This window comes from Phoenix dactylifera, unplaced genomic scaffold (assembly GCF_009389715.1).
Source record: "Phoenix dactylifera cultivar Barhee BC4 unplaced genomic scaffold, palm_55x_up_171113_PBpolish2nd_filt_p 000153F, whole genome shotgun sequence".
Taxonomy (NCBI): Eukaryota; Viridiplantae; Streptophyta; class Magnoliopsida; order Arecales; family Arecaceae; genus Phoenix; species Phoenix dactylifera.
Window position 1 is genome coordinate 646,573 of NW_024067702.1, and position 20,928 is coordinate 667,500.

The 20,928-nt window shown below is 38.0% G+C and overlaps 1 protein-coding gene across 8 annotated transcripts in view; it reads left to right on the forward strand.

Annotated features, from left to right (window-relative positions):
* Window positions 1-20,928, forward strand: part of LOC103708478 (isoamylase 3, chloroplastic) — a 73,897-nt gene that overhangs the window by 51,682 nt on the left and 1,287 nt on the right. For 3 of the 8 annotated variants that reach the window (XM_026805180.2, XM_026805178.2, XM_026805179.2), the window contains 8 exons: window positions 1,713-1,802; window positions 1,896-1,968; window positions 10,470-10,549; window positions 17,699-17,772; window positions 17,855-17,965; window positions 18,063-18,117; window positions 18,693-18,797; window positions 18,882-18,977. In XM_026805180.2, the coding sequence (XP_026660981.2) occupies window positions 1,713-1,802; window positions 1,896-1,968; window positions 10,470-10,549; window positions 17,699-17,772; window positions 17,855-17,965; window positions 18,063-18,117; window positions 18,693-18,797; window positions 18,882-18,977 (684 nt within the window). Of the gene's footprint in view, window positions 1-1,712; window positions 1,803-1,895; window positions 1,969-10,469; window positions 10,550-14,776; window positions 14,882-15,307; window positions 16,755-17,698; window positions 17,773-17,854; window positions 17,966-18,062; window positions 18,118-18,692; window positions 18,798-18,881; window positions 19,063-20,928 lie in introns of those variants that run through there. The other 5 variants (XR_003385957.2, XR_003385958.2, XR_003385959.2 and 2 more) reach the window with 5 other exon arrangements.

Below are 20,928 nucleotides of genomic sequence, written 5' to 3' on the forward strand. Positions count from 1 at the left end.
AGATACAATCCAATTATAAACACTATGATCAACCTGTACTCAGCTCCAAAATGGCCAATTTTACAATTTTCCTAGTCTACATTGGCCATGGGCTGGGTCTACACTGATACCATTTGCAATGACCTATGGTCTCACCCAAAAAAACTAGTCAAAAAGTTTTCCTGACCCTGTATTAGTATCTAAGATCTCCCCAGTGCACAACCGATGGTGGTTAAAAGTGGTGGGGCATTCTTGGATGCTTATACGGGGCTAAGGAACCCAAGTAACAACTTCATTGCAAGCCTTTTTTGCGTGAGATCCTAGATTGTTATATTTTTCTTATTAGGTTTACGAAGGTGGGGGATGGGTTCTATATGTGCTTCTAATCTATTTTAAGGAGCCTTGGTTGTGAATTGCATATTCATAGAATTTCTTTGGAGAAAGCTTATTCCTTAAGCGAAGGGTTCTTCAATCCGGTTTCCCTTCAATTTATGTGTTTGGCTCCGAGAATCATCCTTCATACTTCATGCTTCGTCAATTGGAGTGAAGATGAATATGAAACCTAAACTTGCTTAACTGTTTTTTTTTCCAGGTTATCACTCACTTATCAATCCTAATATCCACCATAATTTGTTCATTAAGTTATATGTTATACCATAAAAGTTAGTAAAGATGATTTTTTTTTTTTAATTTGACAAAAATCATTTTTTTTGTTTTAAACTTTTAATTATTTAAATTGTAGCTTTCTCTGAATAAATAACACAGCTTGCACATGTATGCACGTTTTCAAAAGTATATCTCAATTTTCTTTACTTTGAAAAAGCAATATTAAAAATATATTCTAGAAGAGTTTTGAAGAACTGTATATTTTCTAAGAAGAGCAATTATTTTCTTCATCCAAAAAGCATTTTTAACTTAGACATAATTAGACTTAATTTTGGCTAATCCATTTGATGTTATATGTAATTAAATTAAGATTTTGCCTTGCCTCAAGCCTTTATCAAGGTAGTATAATGAGTGTTATATGGAAGAATCTTAAGGGCCAGTTTACTGGTAGAATGTTTTATGGAGAGATTACACACCTCATGATTCTTTTAGGAGACACTTGAAGGTGCCCAAGGGCCATCTGAATGCCCAAGGCAAATATTTTGTTAGTCAAAGTAATAATGTAATAAGTGCTGCAACTGTTCATTTGTCATTGGCTGCAGTTGCATTTCATGGAGAAAGGAGGCATTATGAGACCCATGAGGGTGAGCAAATGGCAAGGAAAATTTGCTGGCATGAAAAAGGAACAAGTTCACATGTTAAACAGATTTAGGAACTTCTGCTAGTTATACAAAATCATATTATATGAAGTAATCGTAGGACTATGCAATAATAGTCAAATTTAAAGGCCTAGCATACATTTTCACACTTTGGTGAAATTAACAAGGAACTAAACTTAAACTAAGCTGTACTGCTGAAGTTTGTTGTAGTCTAATTACAACACAAATAAATACTCAGTGATATTGAAATATACAAAACTTAATATTCAGCAACATGTTTTATTTAATTCAATTACTTCAGAGTTCAGACTGTCAAATGACATCTAGAGTTGTGATAGTTGCATCTTAGCATTTCTTTACAGCCTGCTTTGTGGTACTGCAACGCAAAAAAAAAGACAAATATATTGTTCCTCTCCTTTGTTAGTGACCTCAATGTAATATTATCTTATATGCAAACTTATTCAATAGGTAAACAAGCGCAAGCCATACCATAGCATCAATTTTGTCATCGCACACGATGGGTTTACGTTATATGACCTTGTTTCCTACAATTTCAAGGTATGTGAAGCAAATCCCAGAAATTAACATAGATACACATGCTAATATGGAGACTAGATGTGGTAAAACTGTCCTCTATTATTGGTCATACAGCACAATGATGCTAATGGAGAAGGTGGCAAGGATGGAAGCAATGATAACCTCAGCTGGAACTGTGGTTTTGAAGGTAATACCTGTATCCTATTACTATTTTGTATGCTTGCTAATCTATAGCTTTCAGGTAAAGAGTAGTAGTAAACTTTTAGTTTGTAAGTCGAAGATACTTCTAAATGAAAGATGCTTTACAAAAATTCAAGTTAACACATAGTCAGAAGACTTAGAACACAAATGATGGGAGCTAGCTAGAATTGTTACCCATGTAAGATTTGTAAATCCTGGTACTTTTCTTCTACATTTATTGTATTTACACCTACTAACACATCATTTGCTTGGACAAATACATACATCCATCCATCCATGCATGCATGTATATGTATGATATATGTATGCATGTGTGCATGTATGTATGTGTGTGTATGTATGTATGTGTGTATATGTATACCTCTGTGTGAATCATTTTGTCAATATGCTCTCTGTTGAAAAGCAGTAAAGCACTTTAATAAATGATGTGCCTTGGAGCCTAATGTGTTAAGATTTTCTTTTTGCCCATATTCTGGGTTTTAGCAAAGGTATAAGTATAACCAAGGTACATGGTCTCGGTGCTAGGCCCCGTACCGTGCCACCCTGTTACTATGTTGGTATGCCCGGTACGGAGGCTGGTTTGGCGTACTAAGTATTAGTACAACTCCATACCACATATCAATACCGAACCAATACGGTACAGTATGCCCCATACCATCTGGTTCAGTACTGTATGGCATACCTTGGGTATAACACAATTTAAGCCTTCAAGATTTTATAAATACCTTGTGTTGCCCAAGGTGACAACCCAAGAGGGGAGGTGAATTGGGTTTTTCTAAATTTTTGGTGCTTTAAAAGTTTTCTTAGTTAAGTGCGGTGGATGCTTTCTTAAATTATTTGAATGAATTAAACTAGAGCAAAGATGAAAGATAATGCAAGAATAAGCATAAGAACAAGCACAACACAAACATAACGATATATAGTGGTTCGATGCACCCCAAGGCACCTACGTCCACTCCCCAAGCGTTTCCTTGGAAATTTTACTATAACCCCTTGGATTACAGTAGGATTGTTTTCCGGGCTCACAATCCAAAATCTTTACAATTGATTTTTCGGAATCACCAATAAACCTAACTGTTGGTTTTACGGGCTGACCAACAACCTACGTTGGTTTTATGGGCTGACCAACAACCTACGTTGGTTTTACGGGCTTACCAACAACCTACAATGTTGGTTTTACGGGCTTACCAACAAACCTTACAACAAGAATAAAGAACAAGAATCTAAAGCTCCTAAATGAGCAAATAAAATAATTATAAGCTACAAAGAAGAGTTTAGAATATAGTTATCGCTTTAATAAGGCTCTTCTCTTCTTTGTCAAGATTGCTTCACTCTTCAAGGATTGGTGGAGCTTTTAATGTCTCTTGGAATCTGCTCAACCACTTTTTTTTGGCTCTTGAATGAAACAATTGAATGAAGCTTGCCTTACTAGGGTTTTCTCTTGAATGGACTTGATGATTTTCAAAAGGTTACTTCCTCTGATGAATACTCCCTCTTAAATACTTCTCCAACCTCCAAATAGACCTTCCTGACCGTTGGATTGAAGAAACTAGCCGTTTATAGCCGTTGGGAGCTTAAAAAATAATTCTGCACAACTAGCCGTTGAGCTGTCAGTCGTGCTCAGGTCGACCCCAATTCTGCTCGGGTCGACCCCATCTTCACTGGGGTCGACCCCTACTCTTCTGGGGTCGGCTCAACAGTGCTGGGGTCGACCCCAATACTTCTGGGGTCGGCCCTGACAGAAAATCCAGAGAGTATGTTTTTTGCATTGCAGCTACATGTCTCGGGTCGACCCCAGCTTTTCTCAGGTCGACCCCGCTACATTGTTTTCAGGGAATACATTTTCTGCATTGCAAGCTTGGGGTCGGCTCCAATATTCTTGGGGTCGAACCAAAACCTGTGCCTATGACTCAAAATGTATCATTTGAGTGTCAAGATTCTCTGAATGTTTCGGGGTCGACTCCACTCCTCCTGGGGTTGACTCTAGCTATGATTCTCTGCATCTAAAAGTTAGACATGCACAAGGGATCCATAGAGAAATAATTTCATGTAAAATAGAATGCATAGCACAATAATGTTTCATATTCTTAATAGTGAAAATTACAGAATTGCCTTTTTAGATATTCTTAACTTGAAACTTTGTCAAAATGAATTTCTAAGCTTTCTACCATTCTCTATTACAAATTTTATCTCGTTATTAATTCTTGAGAGTTGTTTTGACCGTATATTCATAATGTATTGTGAATATATCGAGGGTGTACCATTTATTAATGATGTATCGAGTTAATTTGCATTTCTAATTTGATATGGCCTCAATGGTTATGTTAATCATCAAAATAACATTATCATCCTCATCTTGGCATTTAAAAGTTGAAGTTTTGCCTGATGCAAACAATTTGGAATTTGTACCATAGTTGGGAAATCAACTTTTTATTCTCTAGGAATTTCAATTTGAGTATTTTTATTGAACTCAAATGGTAGCAGTTTGTTATTTACATGTAATATCTCAAGTACATGAAAAAAAAAAGCAGATATGGCTTGTTTGTTTGTCTCGTAATCCGCTTGCTAAGACATAGACTCAACCTTCTTGACATGTTTTCTTGAGAGTTGAGAATAAACCTACTTGACATATTAACCAACACATCATAGCAAGCGACCAGTTAAAAGTTTCTTTGGGTCCAATGGAACATAATGGGTGCGGTTGCTTGTTTACAAAGAACGAGTACAGGTGATTGTGCATCAATTTTAATCATTGAAGGAGATGTATTTTAAGTTGAATAAATATAAATTTAGCTGTGAAAGTTACTTTATGAACCCTAATAAGGGTGTATCTATGAATCTTACAAAGCTTAAGACCTATGTGTGTTAACGTAGCTTTTTGAGGTAACATCATATGCATTAAGGCAACTAAAAAAGTTTATGAGTAGAGTTGTCCTTCCAATTGATACCCCACAATTGTCGATAGTAATTTTTTGTTTTGAAGATTTTGGAGACTACATGAGCAATTTGAGTGATATGCCTTTCTACAAAGGTTTAAGATATATATCTTCTCCTGAAAGGACTGAAAGGAACTAAACATGTGACTAGTGTAATGGATAAAAGGACTATGATCTCAAAATCCACCATATCCAGAAATGCAAAATTTGTGATAAGTGCTTTGGGTACTATTGAGTATTAGCTCACTTAAGAATAGGAGTGATAATGACGAGACTTGTTAACTTAAGGAGAAAGATTTTAGTGTTATGAATATGATCACGAGGATGTTTAAGAAATTTAGACACCTAAGGAGGTGCAAGAAACTGGTCATCAAATGGTCGACTTTAAGGAGTAGCAAAAGGGTCGAAATCAGACCTTGAAATTTGTAATGATGAGTGAGATTAGCGAATGACTATGGTGTCTTAAATGATGTAAATTGAAAGAAAGAAATTCTAAATAAGTCTCTTTGATCTTGCTAAAACATGCATGTTCATTAAAGATTGTCAACTGAGTAAAATGGTTATTGGTTGAACAATATGAAAAGAGATTAGAGCTTGTGCCTAAAGAACTGGTCATCGAACAGGTTAAGATGAACTGTCTGCAACATGTTAGTATTTTTCAGCCTTAACTATCCTAAATTTGCAAAATGAGGCATGTTATTATGGATTCCGTTATGAGATTACCTAGAAGTTGAAACAATCATGATGCTATTTGGACAGTTGTGGAAAGATTAAGTAGACTCTTCATTTTATGCCAATTAGAATTACTAGAGAAAGTAGAAATTTTATAAATTAGAAATTCCACAGGCCCCTAAAACGATTGTATCTGATTCACCTTTTGATTTTGGAGGAGTTAACAAAAAGCCATGGGTACAAACAGAAGTTTAGTATAGTATTTTATCCTCAAAATGATAGGAAGTTAGGGAGAATAACTGATATTTGGAAAATATGCTTACACTTGCATGATCGATTCGAGAGGAAATGGGATGACAACTTGTCTTTGATAAAGTAACCCGCCTCTAAAAGTGGATAGCAATCTAATATTGGAATGCAACAAGGTCCGCCGTACCGGTACCGGTCGGCGTACCGGTGGCGGGCCGGACAGGTACGGTACCGGTCCGGTCCGGTACGTACCGGCCGGTATCGGTACAGTACCGGCCGGTACCGCGAGCCAAAAACCACAGCACCTCGCGCTGTGGTTCATAAAAAAAAAAAAATTCGTACCGGTACCGACCGGTACGGGCTCCGTACCGGCCGGTTCGCACAAGAAAACCGGAGATACCGGTTTTTTCTTGTGGTTCCGGTACCGGTCTAGGACCGGACCGGTACGTACCGGCCGGTACGGGCCGGTACGGCATTCCATGGAATGCAACCTTATTAGTTGTTATATGCAAGGTAGTTTGGATTACCAGTTTGCTATATGCAAGGTACTGTTCAAGAAAACTACTTAGGCCAAAAGTTATCTGGGACACCATTGAAGAGATTAAACTCAAATACAATACTGTAATAAACTTAAAAGTTAATCAGTGAACCAAAAAACATATGCAAGTAATAGTTCGAGAATATCAGTTTTTAGGTGAATGGTTATATTTGTTTCTTTTAATGGAATGGCAAACCCTAGATCCAAAGCATGCTTGAGATGGGAACAAAGGAAGTTGAAGGTAGTGTTGGAGCCTTGGAGGATAATTAAAGCAGTAAAATGGGAGATGTTTGAGTTAGCAAGCGTATAGAAAAGTTTAGAGGGAAGTTTTTAGAGAGTCAGAGAAGGTGGAGGGTTTAGATACGGATCTTATGATCTATAAAGAAGGCAGGTTCTTGGTTGAACTGCTATCTTACTATGGTTGTACTCATATCAATGGCCCATGACGTAAAATCCAGAATGGTTTTGTTTGGTTCACAGTTTTAGAACATCATCGAGCAGTTACAATTGTTATAATACATTATAGGTGTATACAAATGGAACTCACGAATAGGATTTGTATAGTTCAGCCTCTATTTAACATACTTCAATGGTCGTACACATTCATGGGAGAATTTGCCACTACCTAATGATAATAACTTCTATTCTTACTTTCAATTACATGCTTGAAATAGAGGTTTCATGATGAATGGAGTATGGGAAACGGAGATTTTTTTAATATATTTTGGAGTAAGGTAAGATGCACTTAATTGGAGATATGAATATGACAGATGTTTGCTGACTTGGTAGTTTAGAGAAGTGTTATGAAATTCAAAATTCAAGCAAGCAAATGTCTGAATCTCTATATGATCTTGCTGTCTTAACTCTTAAGCCTTCTTTCATTGAAGTAATGCCAACATGTAGGATTTTGAAGGAACTAAATGAATATGATGTATGTGAAAGACAATAGTTTATGAAATGAATGATGTCCGTCAAGTTTTAGGAGACACAGAACTCGAGTAACCTGGACTAAGTGGCATCTATTCATGATTTTGGAATACCTTACTGCTTCTTAGGTAGTTTTGATCCTTTCATAATTTGTTATTATGTTGTTTGAGACCATTTAGCAAATGAGAAGGGCCTTTGTATGTAAATTTTTGGCTAAACCTTGGCCTACTTTTGTACAACTGCTGAGTGCTAGCCACTTTTATATTGCTATCATTATATGCTTAAATAATATTCTTTTGGTTAGGTAACTGTTAGTATGGAGGGATTTGCAATTAAGGGCATAAAAACTTATGAAAAGACAAACATGAATTGCATCAGGATACTGATTGTACAAAATTGATGATTCTATATCAAAGTCCTTTTAAACAATGACTTATCGACACCAATTAGTGCTAATTGTATCCTTCTTCATTATGTTTACTCCAAGGAGAGGCAACATGTATGACAAAATATGCATGAGTAACCATATATGAAGTAAACATGCTTTATTATGTTTAATGGTAGGATTCTTATTCAAAGCTTTGAAATTCTGAGCAATTCGATGGGTATTGCTCTATACATGTTGTACCAATACCTCGTCAATATGGAGCTCCATTTGAACAAAAATTGCTCGAATCACCCATGAACCACCCGAACCAAGGGTGAATCAAGCTGTTTGGTGGCAGACTGAGGTCGATTGAGCCTGAACCACTCCCAAACTGAGAGGCATGCCAGAGCACCACTTAAAAAGTGAATTAAAGGGTGATTTTCTCTTGTTTGGCACCATTTGAAGGTGGAAGAAGAGGAAAAGGGATTGGGTAATGTGAAGGTCTTCACATCGCATTGACGAATCTACAATAACTTTGAAACTATAGGTTCATTCTAGCTTGGTAATTTCTTCCCTATACCTTTAAAAATGTCATTAGTAATTCAATCACTAATTCATGATTAATCCTTAAAATTAGAGGAAAATATCAGATTTGAGTCTAAACTGTTTTTGATCTTCAGATTCATGCTCAAGAACATAAATCCAAGATCAAAATTAACAAATTTAGGGTTTGGCTTGATTATACAAAAATCATGTAAATTTGAAAATAACCCAAGCAATGTGTTTGTTCAGGATGATTTTTGAATACATTGTCAATCAGGGGCATATATCTACCCATCGGAATAGTATTTCTAGCTATTAAATTTTAAAAAATTAAGTTTTACAAAAATAAATTTAAAAATAAAAATTGATAATATTTAAAGAAAAAGTAGCATGTTTGTAGCACTGGTGCGCGTATGCTATAAATTTGATCCCCTATAGGTGCAATTTGTGTGTGCTTAGGTTCCACTAAAAGTTTTTGTAAAACTAAGATCTTGGTCATCTTGGTGGATGGTTGAGACAAGATAAACCAAAATGTCAGTTTATTTCTGCCAACCTGGAAAGTAAGGAAAACCAAAAGGATCAAATTTTCCAAGAATTATCATAAATTTCAAATCAATTGACAAAAACATCTGCATTTGGGTCAATTTTTTTATATGTTTTGCAATAAGACCAATCTTTTTGAAAGCCCTTAATCAAACAAAAAAAAGGAGATCATTTTGATTTTTTTAGTATTGTTTTAAAATTAAAAGTAGTTATTATTCAAAAATTGAAATTTTAATATGTTGAAAATATAGGTATAGTGTGTAATTAGACACAATTTGTTAAGATAGGTAATGTTATTTTTTAAAAATATTTTTATTGACTCTCTATTAATTAATTAGGAATATATGTGCTGAAATATTGTTAAATCACCAAGAAGAGAGGATAAATTGTTGGACTAGAAATTGAATTCTCTAAGAAGGTGCAAGCAATGAAGCTGCACTCCAAGCCACGCTCTAAATTTTGAAAAATTAAAAACTGATAAAAGATCTGGATAAGTAAGGTAGAGTCCAGAGTGGGACTGTTGATGATAGTAGTATGAATGATTTTGGACTATAGTGTTGCTAATTTGTTATTGTTATATGATATTTAATATTTCTTTTGGTTTACTTGCATTTCAGTTTGTCCATTTAATATATATGAAATTGCAAGTTATATGGTGTCATGTGATATTTATGCATGTTAATGATTTCAGTATATACAGGAAACCTTGATCACGTATTTAACTTAATACTGTCATCTTATTTCTTGCAAAAATTATAGCATTTGGACATGAAAATATAATTAAATAAGTCAAATTGGGAGCTGAAAAGTTGTCAATGATGTCCTTGGCATATCTATGCGTCCCCATTGATACACTGTCGGCACGGTCCTCAATATGAAACATCCATACGTCACCGTTGGTCGATACAATATTGATCCTTGGTACTTCAAATCTTGCTCTTATTATTTTATCTTGTTTTCTTTTTAAATATACAGTTGCTGGGATTGTAAAAAGAAAGAAAATATAAAAAAAAGGAAAATCTGAGTATAAGCTCATGGTCTGAAAGAATAGTGAAACTTTATTTTGAACCAGTGATACCCTTGCATTCTGAGTGAAATATAACTTGAAACACACATTGCACATCCTTATATTACCACTTACATATAAGAGAAGTCTGAAGGTGAGAATTGGATTATTTGAAAAAGAGAATGTTTTTGGTTTTGTTTTTAACTCATGAAACTTTTTGGAAAAATAAGATGTTTTTGGTTTTGGTTTTAACTTATGAAACATATATTGGATTCTATCCAGTCAAATATTAGACCAAATAGAAGGAAATATTTTTAACAATGGAAAGTGGCTTTTTTCTGTTCCTAGTTCAAGATATTTGGTGTGTTCTACATGGTTCCAGGAAATCCTTTAGAACCATATAATGCTTTGCATTAGTTATTTCCTAAATCACAAGAAACTTTCATTTTGTTCAATATTACCTGTAAGCCTAGTCTTTGCTGAATGCTTCTGTCGTTATTGACTTCTAAAACTAGTAATCTTAGGGATTGGTTGGAGTTGAAAATCTTTAGTTTCACATTGTTTCCTAAGGTAAAATTTGAACATAGATGGCTTATTTCATGACTCTGGAGGCATGTCATATTATTAGTCATTCACTTTATTTTTAATGCATATGCTCATTTTATCTATTAAATCACAATAATTTCATTCTTTATTCATTTTGTAGGGGAAACGGATGATGTTAATGTTTTAAGTCTACGCTCACGACAAATGAAGAACTTCCATGTGGCATTAATGATCTCTCAGGTAGAAATATCGTGGAACAGTTATGATGTTATTATGTTGCTTTTAGGTTTATCTTATATTTAGGTAACATTCAAATATATTTAATTTTCTATTTAATAATAAATAGGATATTTGTCTGCTGTCAAATCGGTGCTTGTAGCAGACATTTCTTCATTTTGGATAGTTATGTCCAAGGTTCGTCGTACCGCCCCTTACTGCTCGATTCAGGGCATATCAAACCATATAGAGAGCAAACTGACATAGTTTCACCCCATGGTTTAAAAAATCCGGTGAGGGAGGGGCAGAAGGAGGAGAGAGAGTAAAGAGAGAGAGGGAGGGAGGGAGGGGGAGAGAAAGAGGCCAATAGAGGAAGAGAGAGAGAAGGCTTGAAAGCCCTCATCTCCTCTGCAGGTCATAGAGGGTCGCCCCTATTTCGAAATGAAATGGGGGCGAAGTCCTAAATTTTCTTTTGAAAATTCTTAAGTGAAGTTAGCAAATGGTTTTCCAACTTCACTTAAAAATTTTCAAAAAGAAATTTAGGGCTCTGCCTCTGTTCCTGTGGCGTGTGAAGGAGATGAGGGCTTTTGAGCCCTCTCTCACCCCCTCCCTCCCTCTCTCTCCCTCTTCCTCCCTCTATCTCTATCTCTTCCTCTCTCCCATTCTCCCTTCCCCCCCTTGTCGGCTCTTCCTTTGTCGGTATGGCCCGAAATGGAATGGCACAGTACCATACTATATCGTATCGCTGCGCAATTGATATGGGTCTTGATACTGGTACATCCAACCTTGGTTTAATGCAAATCTCTATTTGACTATCCTAAGTTATATTCATATGCAAAACCATGTCATCTACCCAAACAATAGAAGATTTTCATGAAGATGGCACATGGAGTGTTACATCAATTTGAAAGTATCACATGTTTATGTACAAATAATTAAATCAATTTCCTTAACTAAGTTCTATGATTGACTTGTTTTCTTATATGAACTCTTTTGTTGATCAACTTGCTTAACTCAGTTCCTACAGCCTTCTCTTCCATGAAAACCCCAATTTGGTTGGTCGATGATCCATACAACATGTAAACTCTCATCTTTCACCCGCTTGTTTAGTCACCATCTGTAACAAGCCAGGACCTCACCCAAAATGGCTAGCCGGAAGGTATTATTTGGGTTCCTTGATCCTGTATAAGTATCTAAGATCTACCCAGCGAATAACCGATGTGGGACTAAACACACGCCCGCACGGGCCCTCACATACTCTCTCCGTTCAAGCCCTGACGTCCTCGTTAGGCTAAGGGTTTAAATTTATTCAAATCTAATCACAAACACCAAGATTGGCCTGTGGTCAGCCCCAATGAATCCGTGCTGCAGTGTCCCCTAGTCCACATAGGTTATGGGCCGGATCCGTTCTGATACCATTTGTAACAACCCAAGACCTCACCCAAAATGGCTAGCCAAAAGGTATTATTTGGGTTCCTTGATCCTGTATAAGTACCCAAGATCTACCCAGCAAATAATCGATGTGGGACTAAACACACGCCCGCACGGGCCCTCACACCATCTATGGTGGCTACCTTTTATACAAGGAAACCAGCAGACAGAATCTCAGGTGAGGCAAATGGAAAAATGTTAATGATTTTTAGATCAAAAGTAATATATCTAACAACTCGAGAAGCAAGTTTAGAAATGCAGAATACAAAGTATTAGAGCATATGGCCATGAAGATATACCCACCATAAAGATATGGTGACCAACAAAGCAAGATTGCACAATGAAGAAATGATTAAATTCACTCTGAAGACTGAAGAATATGCATGCTAATAAAATACAAATGTAGTGCATCTAAAACTCCCCTTAAATTCAAGGTCAACCAGACACCCAGAGTTCACTAATGATGCTTTAAGAGGTATGAGATTATATGAAGAACAGAAATACCTGCAAGGTGGTCTTGCTTTCACGAGTGGCTCATGACATGATGGTCTTCATTGTCATGCCTGCCCCTTTTATTGTGATAACTGAAGTAATAATTAAAATTTGAAGCCACTGGCATTGATTATAATATAACATTTAGGCCATGTTAACTGGGCACTTTATTTCCAGCCATTTTGACTTAAGTCATTGCTCATGTGTATAAAATGAGCGTAAGTGTGTCCTGCTGTTCTGAGTATAAAAAAATTAATCAAAATGAAAAAAAAATCCTTACCTTATACAAATTAATCATGTTAAGATGGACAATCACAAGGTTTATCAGCATTTGTACCAGACTGTTATTACTTATATTGGGAGCATGTGCAGGTGAAGATTTGAGTGCTGGAACGGAGAAAATGGAGCTCATAAAAAATGAGGGTAGGAAAACTTGGGAGGCGAGTGTAGGAGCATGACTGCTGGAGATATTTGAAGTGAGTAAAATAACCTAGGTAGAAGAATGAGTCCACTCAGGCATGGTCTGCCATACCAGTCGGTACGGGTCGGTACCGGCCGGTACATACCGGTACCGGCCGGTACATACCGGTACCGGCCGGTACATACCGGTACCGGCCGGTACATACCGGTACCGGACGGTACATACCGGTACCGGACCCTACCGGTACGGTACAGCTACATATTTCTGTACCGATGCGTACCGGCCGGTACCGATGCGTACCGGTGCGTACCAATCTGGTACCGGCGCGTACCGATCCGGTACTGGTCCGAACCGACCCAGTCCGTACCGGCTCCAAATTTTTTTTGGCTTTTAGCCCCATCGGTACAGTACCGGTTCGACTCGGTTTGGTTCGGTACCGTACCGGTACCGATGCCCACCGGTACGTTGGTACAGTCGGTACCGCGTACCTTTCACTGAGGCTTGGTTTTTCTCTTTGCTTTACATCTCCGCCTAGCTTTAAACTACTGTTGGCTACAGGGCATGAAATGTAGTCCTGTTTCATGGCCCTCCAAGAAGTAAGCATCACTAACAAACAAACAGTTGCTGGTGAGCAATGGTGATTGCATCCCCACCTATCTAGGAAGAATCAAAGTTGCACATATTGAAGAAAGGAAGTTGAGGGAAACAACAATGCTAATAGCCCCTTGGAGATGGCAACTGACCTAGAAAAGCACCAGGTAGTAAGTAGTATGGGGGCAACAACATGACACATGGTATGTGGTGTCTAGCAGAGATGATGAAGTAAAAAAACTGCCAACAATTTGTCATTAGTAGGAGAAAACAGAGGGCGAATCATTATCACTAAACTAGAACTATTTGATGAATCTTCATAGGTTTAGGAGAAAACTAATCAAGCGAATAAGCATGAGAACTGGGGCTGCAAATGACTACAATTCAATAATGCAAGGGCTTATTGGACTTTTATAATTAGGTCTTACATGGATCAATTGATCGAATCACTTAACTCAATAACCAAATCGACTCCAAAATAACAGAAACACAACCAAATCGACTCAAACAAAAGCAACTAATAAGGCAATAAAAGAAACATGACATAGATTTAAATGGACCCAATCCAGGGCTTGACTCAATCTGGTGGCTCAAGAGCATCTCCCAGCCACAATGATGCCAATCTCTGGTGTGAACACGAGTGAGTAGCTCTGAAGCCGCGATCATTGGAATGAAGGGCTCTGATGTCTCCATCAACTCCTCTCAGGTGGGAAAACTCGACCTCGTCGAGTGTAGGTCTGGCAGGCTGTTGTACTACTCCAGAAGATCAGGGTCAAGGTGCTGTAACTCAACTCTAGAAATCCACGTCACGTCAGACTTTGGTCGGCCTTTCCACCGAACAAGGTAATGTTGGTATCCAACGTTCCTGGTTGACATAACCTTCTCATCTAATATATGTTCTTTTTGTTCTCTGCATGCATAAAATTTGGAGGCAGCAGCTCAACAGTAGATAACGAGTCAATGTGATCAATAAGAGCAGGTGTCAACAAAGGGGTTAGAATAAATGATTGTTGTCTTTTTGTAGGGGATTGAATCTTTAGTATTAAATGTCATACTAATTCCATAGTCATCAGGAAAATTCACAACATATGCATTTGAATTAATTATCTTTAAGACTTTGAACGGATCCGCAGTACGAGTTTGCAGTTTTTTTAACGTTTCGGGAGAAAGTCATTCGTACCTAATTCTTATCATGACATAATCTCTTACACTTAGCTCTTGATAACATTTGTGCGAATCAGCAAAAGATTTATATTTTAAGTTATTAGAGTGAATGCGTTTGCTGATCTGTAGATGCGATGCAAATGACTGTGCAGACTCAGACACTTTATGCTGATGAATCATGAAGATCAGGTCTACGGTGGCTAGGTTCTCAAAGCTGGACTCCACACTGTTAACTCGAGCCACACGGATAAACACGGGTAATCGGCTCTCGACATCTTTCACTACCTCTTTCAATGTAGTGATGTGGAGTGGTTTGTTTGTACTTAGGTCAATAGTTTTTCTTTGGGAATCATTCTGAACAAGTTCTAATTCGGTGGGTTCGTCTTCAAAGTCGTCTACATAATCTTCTATGTTTGGTTCATAGACTTTTTCAACATATTCGGCCTCTTGGTTTTCAGCTTCTGGTTCAGTAATCAGGTAGGCCTTAGTGGATCATTGGAACGCTATGGGGCCGAATTGTTGACACCTAGAACATTGGGTTTGGTTCCTAGGGGTATGGGGAAAGACTATAGGTAGTGCAGCCAAACCGATTTTAAGCTGGGCTGCAACAGGGGTTGGCAGTTTAGTGGTCCTACAGTTTCGCAAGAACTCACGGATGTCTTGTCTGATTTCTTCTGTTTCAGCTCGTATGGCAGCGAACTAGTCCTTGATGAATTTCAGAACATCGGAGTCCATGGTAGCTAAGGAGACTTTAGGTTGATCGGCTTGGTACTTTTTATCACTACGGGTTGACATGCAATAATAATACTATATATGATGATATGAAATGCAATGTCAATACTGAACCCTAGCAAATATAATGATTTCAACCGATACTAAAAGATGATGCAGGACAACCTACTAATGCAGCCTACTATGATTCAGAGATCAGCAAGCTTTCACAAAAGTAACTTAAAATTTAAATGTTGCTGATTTTACTTCAGTTATTTCGAAGTTAAAGTATAAGATTAATAAATTGAAGAAATTAGGTTGCAATCAAATATTACGGTTGTTCTGATCCTAAAGTAAATTAATCGTTGACGTTGAGAAACGTCCTATTGCTAGGGTGTGCTAATTTAATAACAAAGATTTAATGGGTAATAGGACGGGTTCGGAAGTGAGAGGTTCAATGTTCCGAATTTTGATAGGAATGTAAGTTTGCAAGAATATGACACTATCATGCAAGAGAACTAGAACATAATTAAATGAACAAGCCCAAGAAAAGTAGAAACCTATCACCTGTGGGGTGATGATCGGGGCGCAGTCACAGCAAGTGGGTCGTCAATTGGCGCAAATAGGGCCTGATCACAGTAGCTTGGCAAATCTGTTGTGGGAATGAAACTGTTGGGCCCAGCAATGGAAGAAGAGGGGGTCGGCCGCGTGGGCTTGGGCCGTTGTGTGGGTGGGCCTGTGTGTATGGGCTCAGAAGGGGCAGAATGGGCCTGTTGTTGGATTGAATTTGTGGGCTGGATGGGCTGTGTCGGGTTGGGCCCGAAAGGGCTAGGCGGATGGGCGGTTGTGTTGGGTTTGGGCCTGGTGTCTTAGGCCTGTGAAAAGGGGTGATGCCGAGGGGTTGTTAGGCGGCCTGGCGTTGGGGCGCAGTCTCGGGTGGAGACCTGTTGAGCTTGATGGGGGAAAAAGGAGATGAGGGGTTATGGATGGGGGGAAGATGGTGAGATGCTGAAATGGTGAAGGGGTTTGGAGGGAGGTCTGGAGCTCGAGTGAGGTCTGGAGGGTGCCAGCCGAAGGGGAAGGGAGGTGGTTCGGTGCTGAGAAGGGAGCCGGTGGATGGCAATGGCTGCGGGCGAGGCGGCTCTGCGGCGGTCACAAAGAGGAGGCGAGAGACGGCGAGGCGGAAGCTCGGGCGATGCGGCTCGAGTGGAGCGACGCTTCAAGGGTGGCGGCAGCTCACGACGTGGGCGGAGGCGGAGCGGCAGCGATTGGCGAGGGGAGGAGGGAAGCGGCGGCGCGTGGCAGCGATGGTGGAGGAAGAAAGCGGAGGCGGCGGCAGCTTGGGTGGAGCGGTGCTTCAAGGGTGGCGGTACCGCGGTTCACGGTGCGGGCGGAGGTTGAAGATGAACAGTTATAGAGGTAAGGGTTTCTCTCTCTCTTTTTTTCCTTTTCTTTTTTTTCCTTACTTTTTTTTTCTCTCAACCCGACTGGGTTTGGGTCTGCCTTTTTTTTATTTATTTGCACAACACGTGCAGGTCACGTGCCTTTTTTTGGGGACAGCACGTGCAGGTCACGTGCTTTTTTCTTTTTTAACCCGACTGTGTTCGGGATTCACCTAGAGTTCTGAGGAAAGGTCTACCTACCCTGTGGTGCCGGCCGGATTTCGCGGCGACGGCTGCAGGGGAGGGGTTGCAGCGGCAGATGAGGGGACTCCGCCAGCCCCCCTCCCCCTGCGGCCCTCTGCAGGTGTCTGCGGCAGCTGTTTCTCCCTTCTGCCCCCGTTTGCTCACTGCTTCTTCCTTTCTTCACCGGCTCCAGCACGTACCAGTTTTGACAGTGGAACCGTACCGGTCCGGTATGGACTGAACCAGCCTGTACGGGCCGGTTTAGCATATCATGGCATGGAATAGTAGGAGTTTGTTGCGAATATTATCTTCTACATCAATCTCCACTTGGAATTTCACTAATTTATGGAGAAACAAAACCAAAAAATAACAATGATGTTGAACTGGCCCTAAATTAAAAGTGCTGAAATTTATCTGCTGTCACTATTTTTTCAGCTTAATATATGTAGGTTTGATAGAGGTTATACTAAACGGTGGAATTTGCATAATTGGATGAAGGACAAATATTCAAGGGCCATTGCCCATGTCAGTGCCTCCTTTAGTATAAATTTGACATATATTTTTAGTGTGCTTCAGTGGTTAGAAAACCAAGATGATAAGCTCCAGCGAATAACCCTTTCAATTTTATAACAAGTGAAGAGACATCTGCATGACCAAGACAGTACACAGCAGGTCTTCTAGATGAAAACTGGTTGATGGCTTGTCCATTAATGATAGTACTTTATTTTGTCATTTTAGGAAGATAGAGCAAGAAAGGTTATTCTCAGAAGCTCTATGAAGACACCAGGGATTACAGATCATTTCTTGAGCAGGTGTCATTCTTCTCAAGAGAGTGAGACCACTTGGCAGAAATTGGTAATCTCAGAAATTTGAGGCATCCTGAAATTCTTGCAGAAATATTCAAGTACTGATGCTGCAATATGTGAAGGCTAAAGTGTTTCCTGATCTGATTCAGATTTCCCTTTGTGCAAATCATGGTAAATGTTGGCAAGTACTGGTCAAAAGGTTTCTTCCCTCATTTCCATGTGATCCACTATATTAAAACTAAAAAATCTTATAGTTAATATCATACTCAAGCAGAAAATTTATTACTCCTCAACAGATTCATACAAGTGATGAACGTGATTATTTTGGATTTCCCAATCATCCAAGCGACAGTAAGTACAATATGCGTGGTCAAGAATCAAATAGATGATGAGAAACCGCATGAATGGATAACAATTCAGTCAATTGATGTGCTTAATTTTGTGGCAAGTATTGCATTTTCTGCATCATCAATCATCTTTTCAGCAAGTGTTAGGACAGCACGTCTCAAACTCAGGATGTATATTTTTTTTTATTTGAAATAAGAAAGATATAATGCATTGTTTTTAGTTGGTTAACAAAATATCAGACTTGTTGAATTTGTACTTGCTACTGTAGAAGCTAAATCTAGCATATTCTTGCATAACCTAGATGGATAGTTCATACTTGTTGTGCCTTCAAGATGTATTCATATGGATTAAATTGTTTCAAAGGATATGAATTATGATTTTATTCTTTAATCTCTTCCTGAAAAGAACCTTGTGTTTGACATTATAGACATCATTTTCATCCTCAAATTCTTTCTGGTACATTCTTTGTATTATCTTACATTAAACCTTGCTTGTAGGACTAAGGTAAATATAATATACAATTATGCACATACAACTATGTTATGTTTTTTTGCTTTTTCATGCTGACTTAAAAATAGGGAACGCCAATGATGCTCATGGGAGACGAATGTGGTCATACACGTGATGGAAATAATAATAGCTATGGACATGACACTGCCATAAACCATTTTCAGTGGAGACAGGTTTTTTTTTTCTATTTTTTAATTTCCTTTTTTTTTTGACAGTGATGAAGAAGCTAACATTTTTTCTTTTTGATATTTAAACAGTTGAAAGCAAGAGGCGATCATTTTAGATTTTTCTCAGAGATGATAAAATTTCGCCACAGGCATCCTATATTGCGACGTAATAGATTTCTTACCAAAGTATGATTCATACCCTTTTATATCAACCTCATGAATGAATAATGGAGGCATTTGAAGCAAGTTTCTGTTGGTTTAACTTCATATGGTAAAGTACTGTCATTGGTAGTCGTCTTCGCTAATAAATCTGTATCTTCTGAAAATGAATGGGACCAGAACTATTATTGGGGGGAGGAGGATGCTATATCATGGTTTTATTTTGTTAGAGAGTATTCTGTCTGCTTACCACATATTTGTTTCAACAGAAATCTACTGAATGCATTGTTTTCAGTTCTATCTGCTATTTTTTTAACCAAGTTCCATTTCTAAATATGACATGCAGATCAATAAAAAAACTTATTCATAGGTCACAAATATTTCATTCTTTAAAACATATAGCTACCTTTGCTGACAATCATTTAATTAGGTGCATGGGTTAATACACCCTTTATGATACACATCGTTGATTGTGAGAGGATCTCTATTATCTTGGTCTCCTGAAAGCGTGCCACAAAAAAACGTTTTTTTTCCCAACAATCAATTCTTAAGAAAATGATGTCTCTTTTTCTCTAATTGTTTTGAAGATGCTCTCAGATGCTGCAATAAACTTTTTGCTTTTCATAAATTTAATCATGAGGTCTTTATCAGCAAGGTCTTTGACATCTGTATCTTATGATTGTTGACCACTGCATGAATTTAGGAATGATTCTGCTGATTTTGCCCATAAGACAGTCTTTGTGAGTCTGCAAGCAAGATAATTGGTGAGAAAGAGGGAGAGAGGATAGGCCAAAGGAGAAAAATTAAAATCTGTCTTCAATAAATATACTTGGAATCCACTAACTAATTATGACTTTATGTCAGGAATTAACTGGTCTCTCTCTATGCATGTATTATTTTTGAATACCTGAAAAGGAGCACAAATGACAACTTCAATATGAGTAGGAAATTACCTGAAATATAAAATAGTAAACTAGAATCTTCTCATATAAAAAACAATCAAGAAAATGCTTCCTACGCCACTCAGTTGGGATTCATTCTCCTTATGTAACCATTTTCTGGGAATGGAGCCTTTATATCAGAATTGTAATACTCTATCAGCTAGCTGCATCCTCGTTTACCACGTCAATTCAAATTTTTACCCATGCATCAACACCTGATGACCTACCGGAGAATTTAAGTACTAGAAATTTCTTCTAGACCTTCTAAAAGAGCTCTAAGGACCTAAACCCTGTAATTACTAATTCAACTCGTTGTAACATAAAACTGAAGATTTAAGACATTGGACTCATTTTGAAAGGCCAGTACATTTATGCTGTTTATCTATGTGCCTGCTTGTGCTCATGCATGCAGTGCATGTTTGGGTGTGCATACCTTCATGTGCATGAATGTTTGCATTCCCACATAAAGAAGAACCATGTGTTGCATATTTGCTATGTCATCAATCAAGGTACGCTGTTTTGGTACCGGATCCCGTATTGGTGTCACCCCGTCATTGTGTCAATATGCCTGTTATAGAGACTGGTTCGGTGTACCAAGTATTGATATGCCTCGCATACTATATATACCGGTACCAAACCGGTATGGTATGGTACATTCTGTACCATCCAATTCGATACAATATCACATACCATGTCATCAATAATTGAAAACATGGCTTCATAATAATGATGAGAGGAATATACTCCATGAATTTTGATATGGGTCTCTTATCTTCCTCATGTTCCTGTACAAATTGAAGCAGTGATGAACCAGAAGTTATATACCTGCCTCATGTTTCATGCTCAAAGTAGTAGTTTGGCTTATCCTTTCTGTAATCCTGCAACTTATGTTTATCCCTTGTCATTATATAGAGCTTTTTGATTTACTGTGGTGTCTGTCTTAAATTACTTTAAATTTGTAGTTTCATTGTCATTTTCAGCTTATGTACTTTTTGGTTTAATACTTGTTTGACTTGAAATTGTTTGAAATTGACTAA